This window comes from Homalodisca vitripennis, chromosome 4 (assembly GCF_021130785.1).
Source record: "Homalodisca vitripennis isolate AUS2020 chromosome 4, UT_GWSS_2.1, whole genome shotgun sequence".
Taxonomy (NCBI): domain Eukaryota; kingdom Metazoa; phylum Arthropoda; class Insecta; order Hemiptera; family Cicadellidae; genus Homalodisca; species Homalodisca vitripennis.
Window position 1 is genome coordinate 20,576,737 of NC_060210.1, and position 24,499 is coordinate 20,601,235.

The following is a 24,499-nucleotide window of genomic DNA, read 5'->3' on the forward strand; positions in this document are numbered from 1 at the left end:
AGCGGAGTGCATCAGTGAAGGAGACTGGGTGAAAGTGAGATTTACGTATGATAAGGGGGTAAAGGTTTTTATTGGGAAGGTTTTAGGAATCGAAGATGCAGAATTTATTGGGACATTCCTTCGGCAGTCCAGTAAATGTGACAATATTTTTTATTTTCCCAATGTGCCTGATGAGTTCCCATTTAACAAGGATGACGTTTTGGCAGTTTTAAAACCGCCACACTCACAGAGGGGACGGTATATTTTTGAATCCGACCCCCTAAAGTAGGCCAAAACAAATGTAAAAAGTGTGTCTTCATAAATTTTATTATTTTATATAGGACTATTTAAAAACCATTGAAATGTAAGTAGCCTACTGTAAAACTTTGTTACTTTACAAATAAAAACTTTGTACTTTGCAACGATTTTCAAAATCATTTATCCTTATTTATGACAATATGTTTACAAAATAATGGTTAACAGAATATCTAATCATGTTTAATAACTAAAATGGAATTAAAAAAAAACACAATAAATGTCCCTATACACTCCATAGTAACACCCAATAGGCATTTTAATGTAAAATAAATAGGTGTCCCTATTGACCCCAACCCTGGGGTGAATAGGGACAGTATGAATAAAATAAATATAAAAATCAGTATTACTGATTGAGAAAGGAGAGGGGTGTGATTAGATGCCTAGACATTAATACCAACTATTAACCATGTGAGTTATGTCAGATGTCATTTGGGTGTTAAAATATTGTTAAATAACTTTAAAAACTGTCCCTATTCACCCCGTATTACGGTAATGTATTTAAGGTTTTAAAATTACAGTTACAATAAAAACACGTTGCAGCGATCGGTAATTTGTGTACTGTCGATCAGCCGATAATTACTGACATGGCGGATCTCTTTAGTTTCAAATGTTAAATCGTAACGATAGATTCTCGAATCCGAATCGTTGAAGATTTGGTGGATTCAAGATTTAACTTTAACCTATCACTATTACCCTGTATACAAGGTGTGTTCAAAAAGTAACGGGAATTTTTAAGTTTTTCGAGTTTGGCGAGTCCAATTGTCAAGATTGTTTTTTAATATGTTGGTACTCATAGTCTTAGAGTATACAAAAATTTACCAGTTTACTTTAAATTGTTTACTTTTCAGTGGCAGTTGCTAAGGTTTAGACATGTTTTATGAACTCAGCGATTTTCACTACTTTGGACATTTTTGTGAAAGATAAAATAAAAAAGCTGTGAAGCTGGTTTGGATGGAAACAAACATAGCCTAGAGGTGGTCTGTGAAATCTCTGCAATGAAATTGACATTGCAAAAAAATCTTACTACATTATTGGAATCTACAGATTTTATTTTTGACGGTGGAAGGATTAGGACCTAATTAGGTTGGTTATTTACCTGAAGAAGAGATCAGATTGCAGATCATAAAACGTAATGTTACTGATTTTTTGTTTCACTGAACGATAGAAAATGTCCAGAAAAATCCTTTTTCCTTCATGGTGTGACTGTTATACAGCCTTCCAGGCAGAAAATACATGACATCTTCGTTCTTTGGTCGACAACTCAAAATGAAATGGAAACAACTAATGACACTGGAACCAAAAACTGCAACTGGCTTTATGACATGTCCTCTAAACTGATGAAAGCAATACATTGAGCTTCTAGTATACCAACTTACAGCTATAATCAACAAATCATTTACATAAGGTGTTTTTCTACCAAAATTAAAGTCAGCAAAAGTTTACTCCAAGTTCAAAAAAAGGAGACCCAATACAAAACAGTAACTACTGGCCGATCTCTTTGCTCCATGTAGTATCCAAAGTTATTGAGAAAATTGTTCTGATACGACTTTTTAACATATCGCAATAAAAACCATTTGCTATTCAAAGACAGGTTTGTTGCAGGTAAATTACAACAAGAGCCGTGGCAAGCATCGTAGAATATCTTATGACAGCATAGATAAGAGAGATGCAACAACTGAATTTTCCCAGACTTTTTCCAGCGATGAAGAGCGTTCTGAAGATTTAGCGGAGTGCATCAGTGAAGGAGACTGGGTGAAAGTGAGATTTACGTATGATAAGGGGGTAAAGGTTTTTATTGGGAAGGTTTTAGGAATCGAAGATGCAGAATTTATTGGGACATTCCTTCGGCAGTCCAGTAAATGTGACAATATTTTTTATTTTCCCAATGTGCCTGATGAGTTCCCATTTAACAAGGATGACGTTTTGGCAGTTTTAAAACCGCCACACTCACAGAGGGGACGGTATATTTTTGAATCCGACCCCCTAAAGTAGGCCAAAACAAATGTAAAAAGTGTATCTTCATAAATTTTATTATTTTATATAGGACTATTTAAAAACCATTGAAATGTAAGTAGCCTACTGTAAAACTTTGTTACTTTACAAATAAAAACTTTGTACTTTGCAACGATTTTCAAAATCATTTATCCTTATTTATGACAATATGTTTACAAAATAATGGTTAACAGAATATCTAATCATGTTTAATAACTAAAATGGAATTAAAAAAAAAACATAATAAATGTCCCTATACACTCCATAGTAACACCCAATAGGCATTTTAATGTAAAATAAATAGGTGTCCCTATTGACCCCAACCCTGGGGTGAATAGGGACAGTATGAATAAAATAAATATAAAAATCAGTATTACTGATTGAGAAAGGAGAGGGGTGTGATTAGATGCCTAGACATTAATACCAACTATTAACCATGTGAGTTATGTCAGATGTCATTTGGGTGTTAAAATATTGTTAAATAACTTTAAAAACTGTCCCTATTCACCCCGTATTACGGTAATGTATTTAAGGTTTTAAAATTACAGTTACAATAAAAACACGTTGCAGCGATCGGTAATTTGTGTACTGTCGATCAGCCGATAATTACTGACATGGCGGATCTCTTTAGTTTCAAATGTTAAATCGTAACGATAGATTCTCGAATCCGAATCGTTGAAGATTTGGTGGATTCAAGATTTAACTTTAACCTATCACTATTACCCTGTATACAAGGTGTGTTCAAAAAGTAACGGGAATTTTTAAGTTTTTCGAGTTTGGCGAGTCCAATTGTCAAGATTGTTTTTTAATATGTTGGTACTCATAGTCTTAGAGTATACAAAAATTTACCAGTTTACTTTAAATTGTTTACTTTTCAGTGGCAGTTGCTAAGGTTTAGACATGTTTTATGAACTCAGCGATTTTCACTACTTTGGACATTTTTGTGAAAGATAAAATAAAAAAGCTGTGAAGCTGGTTTGGATGGAAACAAACATAGCCTAGAGGTGGTCTGTGAAATCTCTGCAATGAAATTGACATTGCAAAAAAATCTTACTACATTATTGGAATCTACAGATTTTATTTTTGACGGTGGAAGGATTAGGACCTAATTAGGTTGGTTATTTACCTGAAGAAGAGATCAGATTGCAGATCATAAAACGTAATGTTACTGATTTTTTGTTTCACTGAACGATAGAAAATGTCCAGAAAAATCCTTTTTCCTTCATGGTGTGACTGTTATACAGCCTTCCAGGCAGAAAATACATGACATCTTCGTTCTTTGGTCGACAACTCAAAATGAAATGGAAACAACTAATGACACTGGAACCAAAAACTGCAACTGGCTTTATGACATGTCCTCTAAACTGATGAAAGCAATACATTGAGCTTCTAGTATACCAACTTACAGCTATAATCAACAAATCATTTACATAAGGTGTTTTTCTACCAAAATTAAAGTCAGCAAAAGTTTACTCCAAGTTCAAAAAAAGGAGACCCAATACAAAACAGTAACTACTGGCCGATCTCTTTGCTCCATGTAGTATCCAAAGTTATTGAGAAAATTGTTCTGATACGACTTTTTAACATATCGCAATAAAAACCATTTGCTATTCAAAGACAGGTTTGTTGCAGGTAAATTACAACAAGAGCCGTGGCAAGCATCGTAGAATATCTTATGACAGCATAGATAAGAGAGATGCAACAACTGAATTTTCCCAGACTTTTTCCAGCGATGAAGAGCGTTCTGAAGATTTAGCGGAGTGCATCAGTGAAGGAGACTGGGTGAAAGTGAGATTTACGTATGATAAGGGGGTAAAGGTTTTTATTGGGAAGGTTTTAGGAATCGAAGATGCAGAATTTATTGGGACATTCCTTCGGCAGTCCAGTAAATGTGACAATATTTTTTATTTTCCCAATGTGCCTGATGAGTTCCCATTTAACAAGGATGACGTTTTGGCAGTTTTAAAACCGCCACACTCACAGAGGGGACGGTATATTTTTGAATCCGACCCCCTAAAGTAGGCCAAAACAAATGTAAAAAGTGTGTCTTCATAAATTTTATTATTTTATATAGGACTATTTAAAAACCATTGAAATGTAAGTAGCCTACTGTAAAACTTTGTTACTTTACAAATAAAAACTTTGTACTTTGCAACGATTTTCAAAATCATTTATCCTTATTTATGACAATATGTTTACAAAATAATGGTTAACAGAATATCTAATCATGTTTAATAACTAAAATGGAATTAAAAAAAAACACAATAAATGTCCCTATACACTCCATAGTAACACCCAATAGGCATTTTAATGTAAAATAAATAGGTGTCCCTATTGACCCCAACCCTGGGGTGAATAGGGACAGTATGAATAAAATAAATATATAAAAATCAGTATTACTGATTGAGAAAGGAGAGGGGTGTGATTAGATGCCTAGACATTAATACCAACTATTAACCATGTGAGTTATGTCAGATGTCATTTGGGTGTTAAAATATTGTTAAATAACTTAAAAAACTGTCCCTATTCACCCCGTATTACGGTAATGTATTTAAGGTTTTAAAATTACAGTTACAATAAAAACACGTTGCAGCGATCGGTAATTTGTGTACTGTCGATCAGCCGATAATTACTGACATGGCGGATCTCTTTAGTTTCAAATGTTAAATCGTAACGATAGATTCTCGAATCCGAATCGTTGAAGATTTGGTGGATTCAAGATTTAACTTTAACCTATCACTATTACCCTGTATACAAGGTGTGTTCAAAAAGTAACGGGAATTTTTAAGTTTTTCGAGTTTGGCGAGTCCAATTGTCAAGATTGTTTTTTAATATGTTGGTACTCATAGTCTTAGAGTATACAAAAATTTACCAGTTTACTTTAAATTGTTTACTTTTCAGTGGCAGTTGCTAAGGTTTAGACATGTTTTATGAACTCAGCGATTTTCACTACTTTGGACATTTTTGTGAAAGATAAAATAAAAAAGCTGTGAAGCTGGTTTGGATGGAAACAAACATAGCCTAGAGGTGGTCTGTGAAATCTCTGCAATGAAATTGACATTGCAAAAAAATCTTACTACATTATTGGAATCTACAGATTTTATTTTTGACGGTGGAAGGATTAGGACCTAATTAGGTTGGTTATTTACCTGAAGAAGAGATCAGATTGCAGATCATAAAACGTAATGTTACTGATTTTTTGTTTCACTGAACGATAGAAAATGTCCAGAAAAATCCTTTTTCCTTCATGGTGTGACTGTTATACAGCCTTCCAGGCAGAAAATACATGACATCTTCGTTCTTTGGTCGACAACTCAAAATGAAATGGAAACAACTAATGACACTGGAACCAAAAACTGCAACTGGCTTTATGACATGTCCTCTAAACTGATGAAAGCAATACATTGAGCTTCTAGTATACCAACTTACAGCTATAATCAACAAATCATTTACATAAGGTGTTTTTCTACCAAAATTAAAGTCAGCAAAAGTTTACTCCAAGTTCAAAAAAAGGAGACCCAATACAAAACAGTAACTACTGGCCGATCTCTTTGCTCCATGTAGTATCCAAAGTTATTGAGAAAATTGTTCTGATACGACTTTTTAACATATCGCAATAAAAACCATTTGCTATTCAAAGACAGGTTTGTTGCAGGTAAATTACAACAAGAGCCGTGGCAAGCATCGTAGAATATCTTATGACAGCATAGATAAGAGAGATGCAACAACTGAATTTTCCCAGACTTTTTCCAGCGATGAAGAGCGTTCTGAAGATTTAGCGGAGTGCATCAGTGAAGGAGACTGGGTGAAAGTGAGATTTACGTATGATAAGGGGGTAAAGGTTTTTATTGGGAAGGTTTTAGGAATCGAAGATGCAGAATTTATTGGGACATTCCTTCGGCAGTCCAGTAAATGTGACAATATTTTTTATTTTCCCAATGTGCCTGATGAGTTCCCATTTAACAAGGATGACGTTTTGGCAGTTTTAAAACCGCCACACTCACAGAGGGGACGGTATATTTTTGAATCCGACCCCCTAAAGTAGGCCAAAACAAATGTAAAAAGTGTGTCTTCATAAATTTTATTATTTTATATAGGACTATTTAAAAACCATTGAAATGTAAGTAGCCTACTGTAAAACTTTGTTACTTTACAAATAAAAACTTTGTACTTTGCAACGATTTTCAAAATCATTTATCCTTATTTATGACAATATGTTTACAAAATAATGGTTAACAGAATATCTAATCATGTTTAATAACTAAAATGGAATTAAAAAAAAAACACAATAAATGTCCCTATACACTCCATAGTAACACCCAATAGGCATTTTAATGTAAAATAAATAGGTGTCCCTATTGACCCCAACCCTGGGGTGAATAGGGACAGTATGAATAAAATAAATATAAAAATCAGTATTACTGATTGAGAAAGGAGAGGGGTGTGATTAGATGCCTAGACATTAATACCAACTATTAACCATGTGAGTTATGTCAGATGTCATTTGGGTGTTAAAATATTGTTAAATAACTTTAAAAAACTGTCCCTATTCACCCCGTATTACGGTAATGTATTTAAGGTTTTAAAATTACAGTTACAATAAAAACACGTTGCAGCGATCGGTAATTTGTGTACTGTCGATCAGCCGATAATTACTGACATGGCGGATCTCTTTAGTTTCAAATGTTAAATCGTAACGATAGATTCTCGAATCCGAATCGTTGAAGATTTGGTGGATTCAAGATTTAACTTTAACCTATCACTATTACCCTGTATACAAGGTGTGTTCAAAAAGTAACGGGAATTTTTAAGTTTTTCGAGTTTGGCGAGTCCAATTGTCAAGATTGTTTTTTAATATGTTGGTACTCATAGTCTTAGAGTATACAAAAATTTACCAGTTTACTTTAAATTGTTTACTTTTCAGTGGCAGTTGCTAAGGTTTAGACATGTTTTATGAACTCAGCGATTTTCACTACTTTGGACATTTTTGTGAAAGATAAAATAAAAAAGCTGTGAAGCTGGTTTGGATGGAAACAAACATAGCCTAGAGGTGGTCTGTGAAATCTCTGCAATGAAATTGACATTGCAAAAAAATCTTACTACATTATTGGAATCTACAGATTTTATTTTTGACGGTGGAAGGATTAGGACCTAATTAGGTTGGTTATTTACCTGAAGAAGAGATCAGATTGCAGATCATAAAACGTAATGTTACTGATTTTTTGTTTCACTGAACGATAGAAAATGTCCGGAAAAATCCTTTTTCCTTCATGGTGTGACTGTTATACAGCCTTCCAGGCAGAAAATACATGACATCTTCGTTCTTTGGTCGACAACTCAAAATGAAATGGAAACAACTAATGACACTGGAACCAAAAACTGCAACTGGCTTTATGACATGTCCTCTAAACTGATGAAAGCAATACATTGAGCTTCTAGTATACCAACTTACAGCTATAATCAACAAATCATTTACATAAGGTGTTTTTCTACCAAAATTAAAGTCAGCAAAAGTTTACTCCAAGTTCAAAAAAAGGAGACCCAATACAAAACAGTAACTACTGGCCGATCTCTTTGCTCCATGTAGTATCCAAAGTTATTGAGAAAATTGTTCTGATACGACTTTTTAACATATCGCAATAAAAACCATTTGCTATTCAAAGACAGGTTTGTTGCAGGTAAATTACAACAAGAGCCGTGGCAAGCATCGTAGAATATCTTATGACAGCATAGATAAGAGAGATGCAACAACTGAATTTTCCCAGACTTCACAGAAAAAACAAACTAGAAGACCGTGGGGTTACAGCAGCATCAGTAGATTGGTTCAGGAGTTATTTGACAGGCAGAAACCAAGCAGTAGAAATAAAATCATCAGACTATCCAGTAACAAAAAGAACCGTCTCCAAAGCATTGCCAATTGACAGGGGTGTCCTACAATGATCTGTTCTGGGTCCTATTTTTTATATAATATTTGTCAGTCACTTTCCTGTATACCTCACAAACTACTGCTCTGCACTAATGTATGCAAATACAGCATTCTCAATAAAAAATACACTTCCCTAACACTTGGAAATAGTCATACATCGCAATAAACATGGCAGTGGAGTTCTGTCAAGCCAATTGAACAACACAAAGGCTCAGCAACTAATATTATGGAACGGGTGAACAGTGTAAAATACCTTAGAGTAGTTGTAGACGAAACTCTCCTGGAATGACCAGATTGACTGACTATGTGGAAAACAGAGCTCTGGCTTATACAAATTAAGAAGAATAAAGCAAATTACTACCCAAAAGTGGCAAAATGCTTTCCTCCCATTGAAAGCCATCTGAAATATGGGATAAATATATGGGACAGCTCCTCCAAATTCAACACACAAAGAGTAGTGGTGCTATAATAAAAAGCAATGAATGATCACCGTTTTACGACCAGAGAAGTGGCTGATGACGTAGGCATGTCAATTGGTTCATGCCATGACGATTTAATTCTTCTCATTATTCTGGTATGAGACACATAGGAGCAAAATTAAAAAAAAAAAAAACAGCGGTGAATGGAAGTTGCTCAGGGATCACTAAATGAAGTCAATAAGAATAGTTATAACAGGTGACAAAACATGGGTTTACGGATATAAAGGCTTAATAATCTTAGTGAAGGAATTCTGGATCACCAAGACTGAAAAAACAATATTTTTGGTTAGTTAAGATGCAATTAATACCATTCAATTTCGTTATACATGTGGAATGAGATTGTTTTAAGAATGCTTTATTTTTCAATTGTCCAAAGCAGAATAGAATATGGAATAGTCTTCTGGAGTGGAACATACACGTCCAATATAAATGTAATACACATTCAACAAAAGCCATTCTTGAGACTAATTTCGAAATCTTCAAAACGAGAACATTCATGGCCGTTATTTCTTCTTTTCAAGATAATACTATTAAAAACTTGTTTGTTTACAAGATGCTAAAAATCTTTTATACATAAGTGGTGACTTTCCCGTGCAAAATAATCCTTACAAGAATACAAGAATCCTTACAAGATTGAACTAACCGTTGTTCTTAAACCTAATAATACTTTCTTCACATAAACATTCAATTTCTTAGCGCCTCGAATTCACAATAAATTGCCTGATTATCTCAAATGCAGAGAAAATGTCCCATCAAAATTTTTTAGGATGCTTCAAAATTGGCTTTTACAAGTTGAAGATTTGGAAGAATATGTTGCCATTGAGTCCTATACTATGTTGCCATTGAGTCCTATACATATTTACTATCTTTGGTTCAAGCAGAGTATCTCATATAATATTTAATTTTTCTTTCTTGATGTGCACTTCACAATTTTAAGTTAAGTATTATTTAATTAATCTTAATACATTATCATATAAGGAATAACGCCTTTTGTTTAGCTAGGACTGTTAAAGTAGTGCATTAATTATCAACTTTGTATCTTCCATTTTGATCGCTGATATATTTTAAAACTTAATGTTCATATACCGGAACCTCAAATCAGGATAGCCTTTGAGGCTTAAAATTTTCTCATCTAACAGTAAAAATATGTGAAATATAGTGAAACTCTTTTAGTTTTATTATACGTTGTAGTCTTCAATTTTAATGAAATATTTATTAATTTTTTTATAAATAGACGATTTTAGACATGGACATGCAGTCTAGTCACTGTTAAAGTAATGAATATCTGATGTGTGATACATTAAAACTCTTAATCTTTGTATTATATTGGAGTGAGAAAATAAATTAAAATAAATTCTATCTTTCTTTCATATATATTATTAATACAATATTCTAGTAAAACGATCTCTAAGTGTTTTACCTTTTTCTCAGTTGAAGCTGTGATGGACTTGAATAGCTCATGAGCCATGCCCAAGGGAGGAGGTGGTGCGGTCATCCTTTGACTTGACTCTGGCATGATGACCGGTGGGGGAGTCGTAATCGGGACACTAAAACTTGCAGTGTCAACTGAAACAAACACAAATAAAATACATGGTAACAAAATAATATATTCTGATGAACATCTCCTGACTCCCACGAGTGGGAGAGGTGAAGTTTAGTAACACAGTTCCTGTAGCTCGGGTGGTCATGTTATTTACCCACTTAAGTTCACATGGATACCTCAAAGTTAATTCACCCAACTCCCACATGTGGGAAGGTAGACAGATCACCTCACCCAAAATCCTAATAATATTATAAATGCGAAAGTGCCTTTGTTTGTGAGTTTTGATTTCACATGTACAATATTCAACTGATTGCACTGAAAATTTATATATACATTTTTACGGTCCCTGGGATGAATATAGGCTTTTTCTTATTTAAAAAATCCCGCCTAGCTACGCCCCAATGGTATTTATAGTAGCTAAAATCCCATCTTGGTCTTTAAAGTTGTGAAATATTCAACTGTTCAATGTAAACATTGTATTACGACAGCTCGAATATACGTTTAATGAATTCAACCACTAATCTAATTACAACATTTATGTTTCGTAAACAAAATTTAACCGACACTAAACTCCTGTTCTCACTCCTAAGATATATGTATATTTTCTTCATTGTGGCAACAAGGCAAACTCTACTAAGGCACTGGGAACATCTTAGGACAAAAGAAGATTGCAAGAGATGTAAGTAGACACTTTTTGACTGAAGTAGTTTTCTGATATCTACATATGAAAATGTTTTCTTGGTCAGGACAGTAAATAAATGAAGTAGATTTTTGGTTTATGGCCGAAGTAGCTTTCAGATCGGAAGTCAACGCTTTTTGACAGGAGTAGGTGTCTTAGTTCTACACACACACATATGTATGTATATAAATAAATATATATATATATATATATATATATATATATATATATATATATATATATATCAAAAACATTTTGTTGATTGAGTAAATAATGTAAACTCAACTGTAGCACTGTAAATACATTAGACTACAAGTGAATTTAAACCCCAAACCTGTACATTTTTAATTAAAGTAGGCTTCTCAGCCCTTAGTATGTAAATATATTCCCTTCGTTGGGACAATGAGGCAAACTCAACTTTGGCGCTGGAAATATATTAGAATGGAAGTAAATCACAAGAGCTGGAAATAAGCGGTTTTTTATAAGAACAAAGAGGGCAAACTCAGTTGTGGCACCTGAAATATAACTAATTTTAAACCAGAAATTCTCTTATACACGCCACACTTGATATAAGAGTTAGTTCCTCAACCTCTGGTCGTCTAACCATGAACATTGAAATAATATGAACCTGACCTTATGCCTACTTAAATTTGAAAAATGTCGTAGAGAATCATATTGCATGATAGGTGCTTTGACAAGGTACGATACAGACTCTCATTTTAAAAACCATAAAAACTGTGCAAAGCAGCGGGTAACAGCTAGTAGAATTATAAGGCTAAGAATATATAAATCAAAAATAGTCTTTCAGTTTCTTACTTTGGGTCACTGGGGTGTTTTTGTTGAAGTCAGCAGAGTTAGAGTTTTCACTCAGCAAATGTTGTGCCTGAAAACAGAAACAAATGTTTAATATATAGATTAAAAAACTGAGATCGTGTTTAAAAAAATATGGATTTAAAATTGAATAAATTTTTTAACATTACAACTACTTAATTAATGTTTTTTCTGCTAACATTTGTCAACTATCTATCAAATTTACAACTCTTTCTTTGTGTGAGTACTTTTATGTAAAATGTAATTTTTTTAAACTGTTAATGTAGCATAAAACCGAGGCAACCCAATTACAACTTTCTGAGTGTATCATATTTCTACTATAAATAAAAAATATAAAATGTAACTGAAATTAAAACAATTTTTTTTACAAAGTTAAAAACAGGTTTTTGATTTTGTTTTCAAAAATAATATTGAAGATCCAACTCAATATTTATAATACAATTATTATTTGAAACACTATAATATATATATATATATCGATTTAAAAAAAGAAATTAATCATATAACATAAATAAATAATTAACCATATATATACGAGGGTGTCCATAAAGTATCCGACCTTGACGTCTGGCATGAACTGACGTTACTCTGCAGCAATGGCAATCTGGTCCCCTTCAAAGTACTCCCCTCCACAAGCCACTACAGTAGAACCCCTCATATCCGGCCACCACGGGACCGAGCCCCTGGCCGGATAACGATTCGGCCGGATAAACCAACCTACAGTACACAACACTTGACGAAACAAAACAATTGTACTGTACTGTACTAACCGCACTGGAAATAATCGACGAACTGTTTACAGGTTAAACCTACTAGCTCAACTGAGGACAACACAGGAAAATGTAAACAAATAGATACACCAAAATAACGCACGAGTCGTGGGAGACTAGTGCGTGCAACTGCGCGTCTGCAAGCCGTGGTAAATAAATTTCGATATTGGCTTCCGGGAAGTGGCCGGATAAACCGAGGTGCGGTAAATCCGAGGCCGGATATGAGGGGTTCTACTGTACCTTATTCCAATGCTCCTCCCACTTCCGGAAACACTCCTTAAATTCATTTTGCGGAATGGCTAACAGGTCTTTCGTCGCATTTTGTTTTATTTGTTCAACATTGTCAAATATTTTTCCTTTCAAAGGAATTTTTAATTTCGGAAATAGCCAGAAGTCACAAGGAGCTATGAAAGGACAGTAGGGAGGCTGTCCTAGTTGGTTGATGTCGCGTTTGACCAAAAAACGCTGAATAAGATTTGAGGAATGAGCTGGCTCGTTGTCATGGTGCAGGATCCAGTCACGGCTTGTCCATAGTTCAGGTCGTTTCAATCGCACTGCATCTCGTAGCCGCCTTAGGACCAAGATAATATACTCCTTATTCACTGTCTGGTCTCTTGGAGCATATTCGTAATGAAAAACGCCGTCCTGGTAAAAAAAACTGTCAGCATTGTCTTGACATTGCTTCGACTTTGTCTTGCTTTTTTCGGCCGTTGCTCTTTGCGTTTTCATTAATTGCTGCACAAACACGTTCAACATTTTCAGCATTTCTGGCTGTTGAAGGCCTGCCAGATCGATCATCACTCTCCACTGATATGCTGCCATTTTTAAACCGCCTAAACCACTCTTTTATTTGTATATCGCCCATAAATACGTCACCATAAACTTTCCGTATCATAGTAATCGTCTCTGATGCTGAATGGCCAAGTTTTTGACAAAATTTAATGCAAATGCGCTGCTCAACACGTTCAGTCATATTGAAATGCGACGCACACACACGGCAGTACTGTACGGAACAGAGCGCTATGACTGGATCGTATTCAATGCCTAATATGGGAAGGAGTAGGCTCGCCCCTCCCCTCCAATAACCGGTTCGAGCCAGTCGGTTATGCCGCGGCCGCCTACTGGTCGGCGGTCGGATACTTTTTGGGCAGACCTCGTATGGTTAATGTATTTCTGATCTACTAATACATAGATGAAGATAAAATTATAAATACAATTTTTGTGGGAGTTCTTATTAAGTATTGCACATCAGTTAATAAGTTAAACATTTTTCTCATTTTAACTTAGATAATATTCTTCTACAATAATAATGGAGTAGTAGTGTAATAATATTTGAACATATATTATTTGAGGGTTATCGTGAATACAACTCCATTGAAAGTTCCCCTTACAACATTTTTTTTATCAACTCAAAAATGTAATGATTTAAGAAAAGAATGAAAATAAGAAATTGAGAAATGATGAGGGTGTTTGAATGTACTGCAACACGATCTTCACAGCAAAGAATGATGAAATAGCTTGGCCATCGTAAAGGGGTGAAGGATAAATGTCTAGAAGAGAATAGGATTGACAGCAGATGAGGAATCAGATGGGACAAGGAAAAGAAGGAGAGTATTGAGAAAAAGTACAACAATTTTGATGAAATAATAATAATAATGGATGATTTCCTATAGTATCTGTACGTATTAAACTGATAATTATGTTAACCTTTTCATATGTACTAAAAAATAAATGTACTATTAAAATAATGATTGCTAGAACTTACATCTGGTGGTAGAAAGAACAAACTTGAAACGCTGCCAACTTTAGCTGCATCAGAACTTGGGGGAGGGACTGTAACATAAATATGTGTAAACTTAATTTAAATGGTCACAGTTCAAAATTACATCTTTATAAAATACTGTTAGTTATAAATATATGTATGTACGTATAATATACGTACTTACGTACTGTATTATATTTACTTCTTGAATATTTACTCTCTAAACCAAACTGAGTAAGGACTCCAATTCATCTTGACAAAATGCAGTATATTCAGATTGCCTATCTGGATGTGTACGGCGTTTTCAAAAAGGTGGATTGATGCAATTATCCAATAACTTTTTATTTCAGAATCAATTGATTCAATTGACTATTTTTGATTTATCGGCTCTGTGTTCTTCATTTTAATGTGTCCAATTCCTAAAGGATATATTAGTTTTTGGTCCTGCTTATTCTCAATGACGTGCACCAAGGAATCACACTTACAAGATACAATTTTAACAACTAGATTCTTGATTTGATTTGGATTTTTCTTTGTGTCTGATCATCTACTTCTTTCTTTCACTCAACAATGGTTATAAAATAGTCTGAGAACATAGATGTTCAAACTGACTGGACTTCATCTTGATTGTTACACAACAATCCTTGAGCTCACTGACCCATTTTTCTTTGTGTCTGATCATCTACTTGGTTATAAAATAGTCTGAGAACATAGATGTTCAAACTGACTGGACTTCATCTTGATTGTTACACAACACTCCTTGAGCTCACTGACCCATTTTTCTTTGTGTCTGATCATCTACTTGGTTATACAATAGTATGAGAACATAGATGTTCAAACTGACTGGACTTCATCTTGATTGTTACACAACAATCCTTGAGCTCACTGAACCATTTTTCTTTGTGTCTGATCATCTACTTGGTTATAAAATAGTATGAGAACATAGATGTTCAAACTGACTGGACTTCATCTTGATTGTTACACAACAATCCTTGAGCTCACTGACCCATTTTTCTTTGTGTCTGATCATCTACTTGGTTATAAAATAGTATGAGAACATAGATGTTCAAACTGACTGGACTTCATCTTGATTGTTACACAACAATCCTTGAGCTCACTGACCCATTTTTCTTTGTGTCTGATCATCTACTTGGTTATAAAATAGTCTGAGAACATAGATGTTCAAACTGACTGGACTTCATCTTGATTGTTACACAACACTCCTTGAGCTCACTGACCCATTTTCCTTTGTGTCTGATCATCTACTTGGTTATAAAATAGTATGAGAACATAGATGTTCAAACTGACTGGACTTCATCTTGATTGTTACACAACAATCCTTGAGCTCACTGACCCATTTTTCTTTGTGTCTGATCATCTACTTGGTTATAAAATAGTCTGAGAACATAGATGTTCAAACTGACTGGACTTCATCTTGATTGTTACACAACAATCCTTGAGCTCACTGACCCATTTTTCACACAATAACTTCGATCATGGCATTACGGTCGTACAACTAACAAATATAACATGAATGTGCACAAATAACATTATTCTTAAAGGAAAAAATTCTATTTCACAAGGAGTGGGCAATTTGATAATCGTACTCATTTTTAAGACTCAGAATACGGCATACAAGTCAGCTACAGAGCTGTAACTAGCAGATATGTAGATCGTAACAGAAACAGAGAAAACGCCTCAATTAAAAACATTCCTTTGTTTTTCGTTTTCTGTCAGCTCCTGTCTATGACACATTAGGATTTTGCTTATGCTAATAGTTTGATTTACTATTTGATCCATCAATACGTAAAAGTAATACGATATCCAAGTGATCAACATTAATTAGTTAAAGACTGTCTTTTCATGAAACAAACTTTTTGCTATTATGACATCCATGGTTTTTTTATGAAGTGACTGGCTTAAATTGTAATGTTACTCCTTTAATGGATCAACAATCTATAATTTCTTGAGTCTTTGTTAAGATATGATAATTTGTGCAATGTTAAGTTGCATCTATGTGTTGTGATCCATGCCATGATATATTATACCACATTGTTTGTTAGCACCACACCGTTCCACTTTTGTTGAGCGTACTATCTTTCTCTACTTCACCTAAATCAGCTGCGTTGATACTTCAATCTGCGTGCGATTGATGTGACATAGTCTCATGGGATTCTGAATAGATGCACAAAAGTATGATTTTTGATGTTTTTATGATTCAAGTATAACTGGTCCTCTGTAAGTAATGCTGAATAAAGCAGATAAAAAACAATTACATTACATTATTAACCCTTGCCGAGCGGCATCCGTATATATGCACCAGCTGGCTGTCGCCACACATTACTTTCAACGTCACCTACTACGTAGCAGCACATGTCAATGTAGCGCCTTTCTGTTTAGTAGGTAGCAGCACGTATCAATAAACCTGTGTGTTATTTGTTTTCCCGCCTTTTCCAATGCGATCATTGTACAGTAAACAAAACAAATAACTCGTGATCAGTGATTCTGAAGTAACCTTAAATTTACATTGTGTTTATTTCAGCTGTGTTGTGTTTTTAGTTATACATAAATAATGTAGAGACTAATGTAGGAAATGAGTAACAGTAATATCGGACATGTGTCGTGCCGTGCCGTTCCCATGACTCGCTCATCTTGGTGTCGTGACCCCGCCAGTCCAAGGACGCTACACTACACGTTCCCCACAGCCATTTCAAGGTAATATATTTGAATTATACTGACAAATAATATTTCTAAACATATAGATATGGGTAATATACAAGTATTTTACTTACTAACAAAATATAGGCATTGTAACTTATTCATATTATTGATTGAAAAATATCAAGTTTTAATTATTAATTTTTATAAATATTTAATTAAAAAACATTTTTGCAGTTATGTAATTAAAATGTTAAAACAAAAAAGAAAATTTAATTTAAAAAATATGCGTGGTAAAGTGTTTTTCTATCTTAATATGCCGCTCGGCAAGGATTAATACTTATTACATTGAAACATCCATATTGAAATTAAGTAAAAAGAGCTGTGGAATCAGGAATTGGTAATTTCATTAATAATGTGTAATTCTGAAAGAATTAAAGGATATTATACTTGGGAAAATAAAAAAAAGTTAAACTATATTCAAACAACTACATAAAGCCAATACCAACTTCAGCATTAACATGCTATGTTGTTTTAACCCTTCCCACGCCGTAGACGGATATATTAGAATGGCAGACTTTGACCAAAACACCAAATAATTATTAAATCCGATATTATAGATTATGTCTCTTATAGAGCTTTTTAGTTCACAAAAGGCCTTAGAAATTCCTGGTGCACACTCCATGCTTATCGCAGTTGCCAAGGAAGTATTTATAAACGACCTTCACTCTGTGGCAGGGAGAGGGGAGCGCCCTTTGTCTAACTCCGACCACCTGCTTGTCAGTTCTGTGTCTTCTACAAAGCCATAACCAAACATACCGTGGTGTTTATTACTGCTTTCTCAGTTGTCACGAGTGCACGTCTACTACATATCTCGTTATTATTCTTCATCGTGTGGCAGTGTTGTAATTAGTGTCAAATATTTATCTTGTTTTTTAGTAAAATGTAATTAAATTTTTCAATTTAACTATATTATACAGTAAAATTAAAATTTATACTTTTTTGCTTGTACATTTTATAATTTAGTTATATTAAAAATTAGTTTTGAACTTAAAGAAACAACATTTTTTTTTATTTGTCTAGGCGTTATAGGAAAGTTAATGAATTTAGTAGTGACGTGCAAAGGGTTAAGATTCATAAATATGTTGACTACTTTTTTAACTACTTGTATTTCAAAATTATTTGATAATAAATTCAAAGTGTACTATAACGTACTTGTGGGCACTGGAGGCGGTGGTACGGACTGAGTGTATGGGTATTGAAATGGCAGGCCACCTAACTCAGAGCTTGTTGGTGTCTGCAAGTGAGACATTACTTGGAACGAGTTCATAATTTGCTGGATCTAAAACACATTACAATAAATAAAATTAGTTGGCGACACCAAAAACACTTTTTTAACACTTATTTATTCAATATATGGGCATTTAAATATTTTACTACCACTTGAGTTACTTTTTGGAATATTAATATTTTTTCATTTTCTTCTAGGCAAAGTGATGCAAATAAAGAATAAATATTTAAAAATACTAAAAAAATAAAGTACAGTATAGGAACAAATTATAACTCAATACAGTTATTTTTACAAAATATATTTTGCGATTTCACTGTAAAAAATATTTCTTGTTGATATTTTTGGGATAAAATATTATTTTTAATAATGTAATCTTATGAGTGTACAAAACATTTGATTTGTATTTTATAACATTACAAATAAATATATAAATAAAATTTTAATTCTATCACAATATACTAATTTATGATATTATTTAGGATATTTCTACAATGTTCTGATATTTTCAATTTTATTATAAATCTATTTTTACTACACGGTGTACAGCCAACTTCAATTATGAAATTATTGTACAATTCCTACATTTTTCAAGTACATATCTAAGATGATCAAACAAAACTTTTTAGTCCAAGCGAGTTTATCCCAAGGCTAGATAATGTTTAGTTACTTCCTTAAAATGTATCTGTATCTGGTACATTAAAATATATTCATTTTTAAAACTATGCTATACCTCATTTTAATTATAAACCACATTTAAACATTTTGTCATATGACATTATATGCGTTAATTTAAATTTATTTTCAATAAGTGAGGAATTTGAAGAGGAAATTAACTGTCCTATAACATTCTTTATCAGCACAAAAACAAAATGGCAAATGTATATTAAAATGAATTACAATAGAATTACGAAGAATAGAATTTTCTCAATAAATTAAAATAGAAGAGCTATTTAAAGTAGTAAAAGAAACAAATGAGTACATTTCTTTCAAAGCCAATAACAAATTATGGCCAGTACTGACTGTACAGGGTGTCTGACAAAGTGGCTTGAAGAAATTGCCTGACTTCTATACAAACAAAATAATTTTCCATTACTGATGAAATCAATAGTAAAAAAAAATCATTTATAAATAATGTGAGTACCAATATATAGTCAAAAACACTGATTAAAACACAATAGTAAGTTTTAAAGTGAGTAAAAAACTAAGTTTAAAAGAGAGTAAAAAGCTAATATATACTTGGACAAACATAAAAGTAGATCAGTCAAAGTTAAAATAATGATAGGCCTGTATGTGAAGTATGTTGTGGTGTTGGAATTTACAACCCTACCCCAGAAAATTCCACAAAACTTGTCTTGCATTTTCTGAATACTGAAAGAAATACAAAATTCTGAAAATTACAAGAGAGGGTGTCTACTGCAGAGGATTGATTTTTGAGTGACTTGTTTTCACAACCATTACAAAAGCAATATTTTTACAAAGCAATATTTTAAGGAATATTTCGCTTATTAAATTGAGAAACATATGCATAGATTGAAGAAACCCTTTTTACAACAATAATATTACCTTACTTAACGGTTTTTGTATTATTCAGTAACGCAAGCAGATTTAATACGTAGCATTTTTTTTAAATTTGGTAATTCGGTAACCGTTTATAAACAGTTATTGAACTGACATTAAACACAAAATCATTTTCAATACACAATTAGTAGTCTAGAAAAATAATTATTTGTATTGACTACAAATACACGCTTCACACACTCAAAAGAGACCCTATATTCTATATAACATTTAGTAATACTTAGAACACTGATTAATAATTGAAAAACACTAAAGAAATCAAGCAAAAACATCTTTCAGCAAGCAAGGCACAACTGCCATAGGACTAGAACACAGCCGAAAACAGTTCTTCTTTAACAACATATTTACGCTACGACCTCCTAGTCGGCCATACAGTATGTACAAATTAGTAACTGTTCACGCACAGAAGCAAACTAACAATTTTACCTGCTGGTTAGCAATTTTGCTCTTTTTAATCTGCAGTTGCTGGTCAGCCACCAGAATATTTAACTCTGTTATTTTCTTGAGATATTTTTCCGTGATCTCCTTGTGTATCTTGTCCAGTGGAAGCGGTGGTGGCGGCTCATCAGGTAGGGTCAGTACCAACTGTGTCGCCAGGTCTTCCACAACCTCACCTCGGGCTATCTTAGCCTCCAGCTCATCACACTTCACCTGCACAACACACACCTTTAGTATCAGTAACAACAACAGCATTCTTTATCTTGTCCAGTGGAAGGCTATCTTACTCTCCAGCTCATCACACCTCTGTTGATAGCAACAGAATGTTAACTAGACATTCACCGTTGGTGCATTTGTTTTGGTGCAGAATCTTCATTCAACATGGAGCTCAAGTCCAGTTTACTAAACAGACTAAAATCAATATTGGAAAATATGTAGTAATTTACTAGTAGGTAATAAATGAAAATTTTTGCAATGCTCCACGAATCTTCATTCAACATGGCACTCAAGCCCAGTGAGCTAAACAGAATAAAATTTAATATTGGAAAATATGTAGTAATTTACTAGTAGGTAATAAATGAAAATATATGCCACTAAAACATCCATTAACTTTCCTATAATGCCAAGACAAGTAAAAAAATTTTGTTTATTTAAGATCAAAGCTAACTTTTATCATAACTAAATTATAAAAGGTAATAGCAAAAAAATATAAATGGAATTTTACTTAAAATTAGCGTATTTATTGATAAAAATAAAAAACAATCTATTAACTAAACTGTTTATTTCAAATAATTTTTAATTTCATTTTAAAATTTAATTAAAATGAACAGTTTACTTAAATTTTACTATAAAGCAAGAAAAATATTTCAAATTAATTACAACACTACCACACAATGCAAAATAATAACAAGATACATAGTAGACACGCCCCCAAGCACGCGCTCGTGACAACCGAGAAAGCAGTAAAACACATCACGGATATGTTTGGTTATGACTCTGTAGGAGATGCAAAACTGACGAGCAGGCTGTTGGAGTTAGACAAAGGGTGCTCCCGTTTCCGTTGAATAAAGGGCATTTATAAATACTTCCTCGACAAACGCAATAAGCACGGAGTCGGAATAATATTGGATATAACTGTATTTGGTGTTTTAGTCAGTCTGCCATTCTAATATATCTACGGTGTGGGAAGGGTTAAAATATCCCCTCCTCCACCACAATATAACGGTTAGGGATGGGTTGATACCAAATAAATTTGATTCTTACACCGATTCAAATGTAATTTGTAACTAAAAATATTTAAAAAAAACTGCATGGTTACGGTTAGTTACCATTTAAACCTGTTATATAAAGCACATCTGGCCAGTAGGAGTAATAAGCCAAATATAAAAGAACACAAATGTAAAGATATATCAATACATATATTCATATTTATGCAAGTACGCATACTACGTATTTGCAAACGCAAATTAGCAGTTGTCTGTTTGTTTACTACATAGCAGCGGACATGGACGTATAGATGCAGCATTTCAATCAATTGATGGTACTCGACTAGAATCCTGGCTTCTTTTAACAATTGTTTTTCTTCCAACAGGATATTTAGCATTTTTTTTCATGTTCTGCAGAATAATAACATAAAAATAAATTATTGTGACTTTTCAAATACTGGTATTGGAATTAAGTGAAAAGAGCCATGGTATTGAATATTGAATTTACCCATCCCTAATCATGAAATCTATAGTTACCCACCACAGTGGATATACTATATCCAAATAGTGTTTAGTTTTGAATCAACTGCCCACATAATGTGAGTGAATACATGTGACAATCAGTATCGGAACTTAAAGAATATACATCTCATTCAAGTGTACCTGGAAGTTAACTTCCATCTGCTGAATTGTATTGTGGAAGTCTCTGCACTGAACAGTATTCTGCCTTATCAGCCCCCAAGATGGTAGATCCTCTACTTCTGCCGGTGGGAACATACTGAACCAATTCTGCATTTCTGAGATCTTGTCGATAGAACGCATCTTGAGCCTGTGTCACATTAGAATTAATTATTTATTCAGTTAAGATTATACAAATGATAATTCAGGAAATCTGTTAAGTTAAACATCACAATATTATAGGATCACGTAAGATTCAGATTAAGATGAGTTAGAGACTTTTTGCTTGTGGAATCTGTGAGGTGATGGGCAATGGTGCTTAGGGAGTCTGTGGAATGATGAGTGATAGTGATTAGGGAGTTCATGGGGTAATAGTGCTTAGGGAGTCTGTGTGGTGACGAGTGATAAATAGTTCTTGGGGAGTCCGTGGGGTGATGAGAGATAGATATCGCTTGGGGAGTCTGTGGGGTGGTGGGTGATAGATATCGCTTGGGGAGTCTGTGGGATGACAGGTGATAGATAGTGCTTGGGTAGTCCATGTGATGATGGGTGATGGTGCTTCAGGAGTCCATGGGATGATGTGTTTGGGGATTCCATTGGATGATGGGCAATAAAGCTTGGGGGTCTGTGGAGCAATGGACAATTTTATTTAATTCAATAAATAAGACCTTACTGTATGTTTATTTTAAAACTTAATTTTGCTTATGTTTTGCAATGTTGTTAGAGGGCTTGACAGCCCTACCACCTCTCTACATGTTTTTGTGTATGAATGTTAAATTATGATAGAGTGCAAGATAACGTTTTGATAATTTTACTGTATGTTGCACAAACCTTCCTGATATTAAGAGCTTTTATCATTCAAAAAAGTGTTCTAATTTAAACAAAAGTTCAATTAGTTGGCCTGGCATAAAAAAGTGAACAAATAATGTCTATGATAGTACCTTTGAATAAAGTAACTCATCATCCTGACTCATTATTAACTTCTAAGCCTTTAACTTAATTGGTATTATATACATTTGAAAGTGATACAAAAATACTATTTTTGAACATAGTCACCATACAAATTTAGGCACTTATCATAGTGGTGAACTAGTTTTGAAATTTCAGAGTTTTAAAATTCTGCAGCCTGAGATTTCAACCAGGTAGTCACAACTTCCCGCACTGGTTCAGGAACAGGTCGCAGTTCCTGCCTGCGTCAATAGCCAAGTCTTCATTGGTGGTAGTCGCTAGGTGCAAGGTCCAGACATTAAGGTGGATGTGGAAACAACCTCCCACTTAAAAGCATCCAGCACTTCTAGAGTCCGATTTGCCTTTTTTGATCGGTATCCATCTTGCACAAAGTGTATGCTAACTTAACTTCTGCGTAACAATTTCGTGCAACAAACTCTTTAAAATTTGAGGAAAACTAGATGTGAGTTCTTTTATTGTGAATCTGCGGTTTTCTTTGATCTTTTCATCAACTTTAGAGACAATTTTATCGGTCACAATGTTTGGCTGTCCACTTCACTTGTTATCATGCACATTAGTTCAGCCATTTTTAAACCTAATGCACAACTGACGCTCTCCAACATCAGTAATCACATCACTCCCATATACTTCAGAGTTGGCAATAAATCTCAATTAGTTTCTTGTGCTTAGCCAACAAATTATGTATTACCGATCACACTTCACAACTTGGGGGATTTTCAATAGCATCACACATTTTAAACTGATTTTTGTAGAACAAGGAGCGACAGTAACCTCTCACTAGCACGACTGAATAGCCAGTGAAAGGAGAAATGTTTGAGAAGTGCCTATAGGGCAAAATGTAATCTACTTTCTGGATAACTCTCGTACTTAATAAACACTTGTGAAGTATACAATAGCTCAACTTTAATAATTTGTGTTCTGGATGGAACTTAATATTTATATAGTGAGTTGCAGGCACTAAGAGGAAGATGTAGAAGGTGGACTGGAGTTAAACTCAACATTCACATCTTGATTAATATTAAGTCTTCACGAATAATAACTGTATATTTTAGAACAAAGTTTACAAAATGGATCGAAGAAAGCATTTAGGAAGCTTTCTATTGGTTACTAAAATTGGTGTTTCTAAAAGACTGTTTAGTATTAAAACATTGGTTAAGTGAAATTTTTCTCATGTCATTTCTGAACAAACAAAATATAAAGTACCAATATCATGTTAAAAAGTTATATAAAAAGTAAAAAAAAGTTCACTTATGGTGCTTGTTGGGTTTTTAGAAAGTTATTGCCAAAGGGTTCAACTGTATGTTATGCCTAACAAAAAAAAGTTTAAAAAGCTGTTAAAAAACAAGTTGAAATGAAATGAATGACATATTTAAATAAATTTCATTTCATTAATAAATATACCA

The 24,499-nt window shown here is 33.6% G+C and overlaps 1 protein-coding gene across 5 annotated transcripts in view; it reads right to left on the reverse strand.

Annotated features, from left to right (window-relative positions):
* The window catches only part of LOC124359021, a 197,808-nt gene that overhangs the window by 60,901 nt on the left and 112,408 nt on the right, over positions 1 to 24,499 (reverse strand). For all 5 annotated transcript variants that reach the window (XM_046811368.1, XM_046811367.1, XM_046811366.1 and 2 more), the window contains 6 exons: positions 22,113 to 22,278; positions 20,233 to 20,457; positions 18,153 to 18,279; positions 14,283 to 14,350; positions 11,733 to 11,799; positions 10,115 to 10,260 (listed from right to left, as the gene is read on the reverse strand). In XM_046811368.1, coding sequence (XP_046667324.1) covers positions 10,115 to 10,260; positions 11,733 to 11,799; positions 14,283 to 14,350; positions 18,153 to 18,279; positions 20,233 to 20,457; positions 22,113 to 22,278 — 799 coding nt within the window. The remainder of the gene's footprint in view (positions 1 to 10,114; positions 10,261 to 11,732; positions 11,800 to 14,282; positions 14,351 to 18,152; positions 18,280 to 20,232; positions 20,458 to 22,112; positions 22,279 to 24,499) is intronic.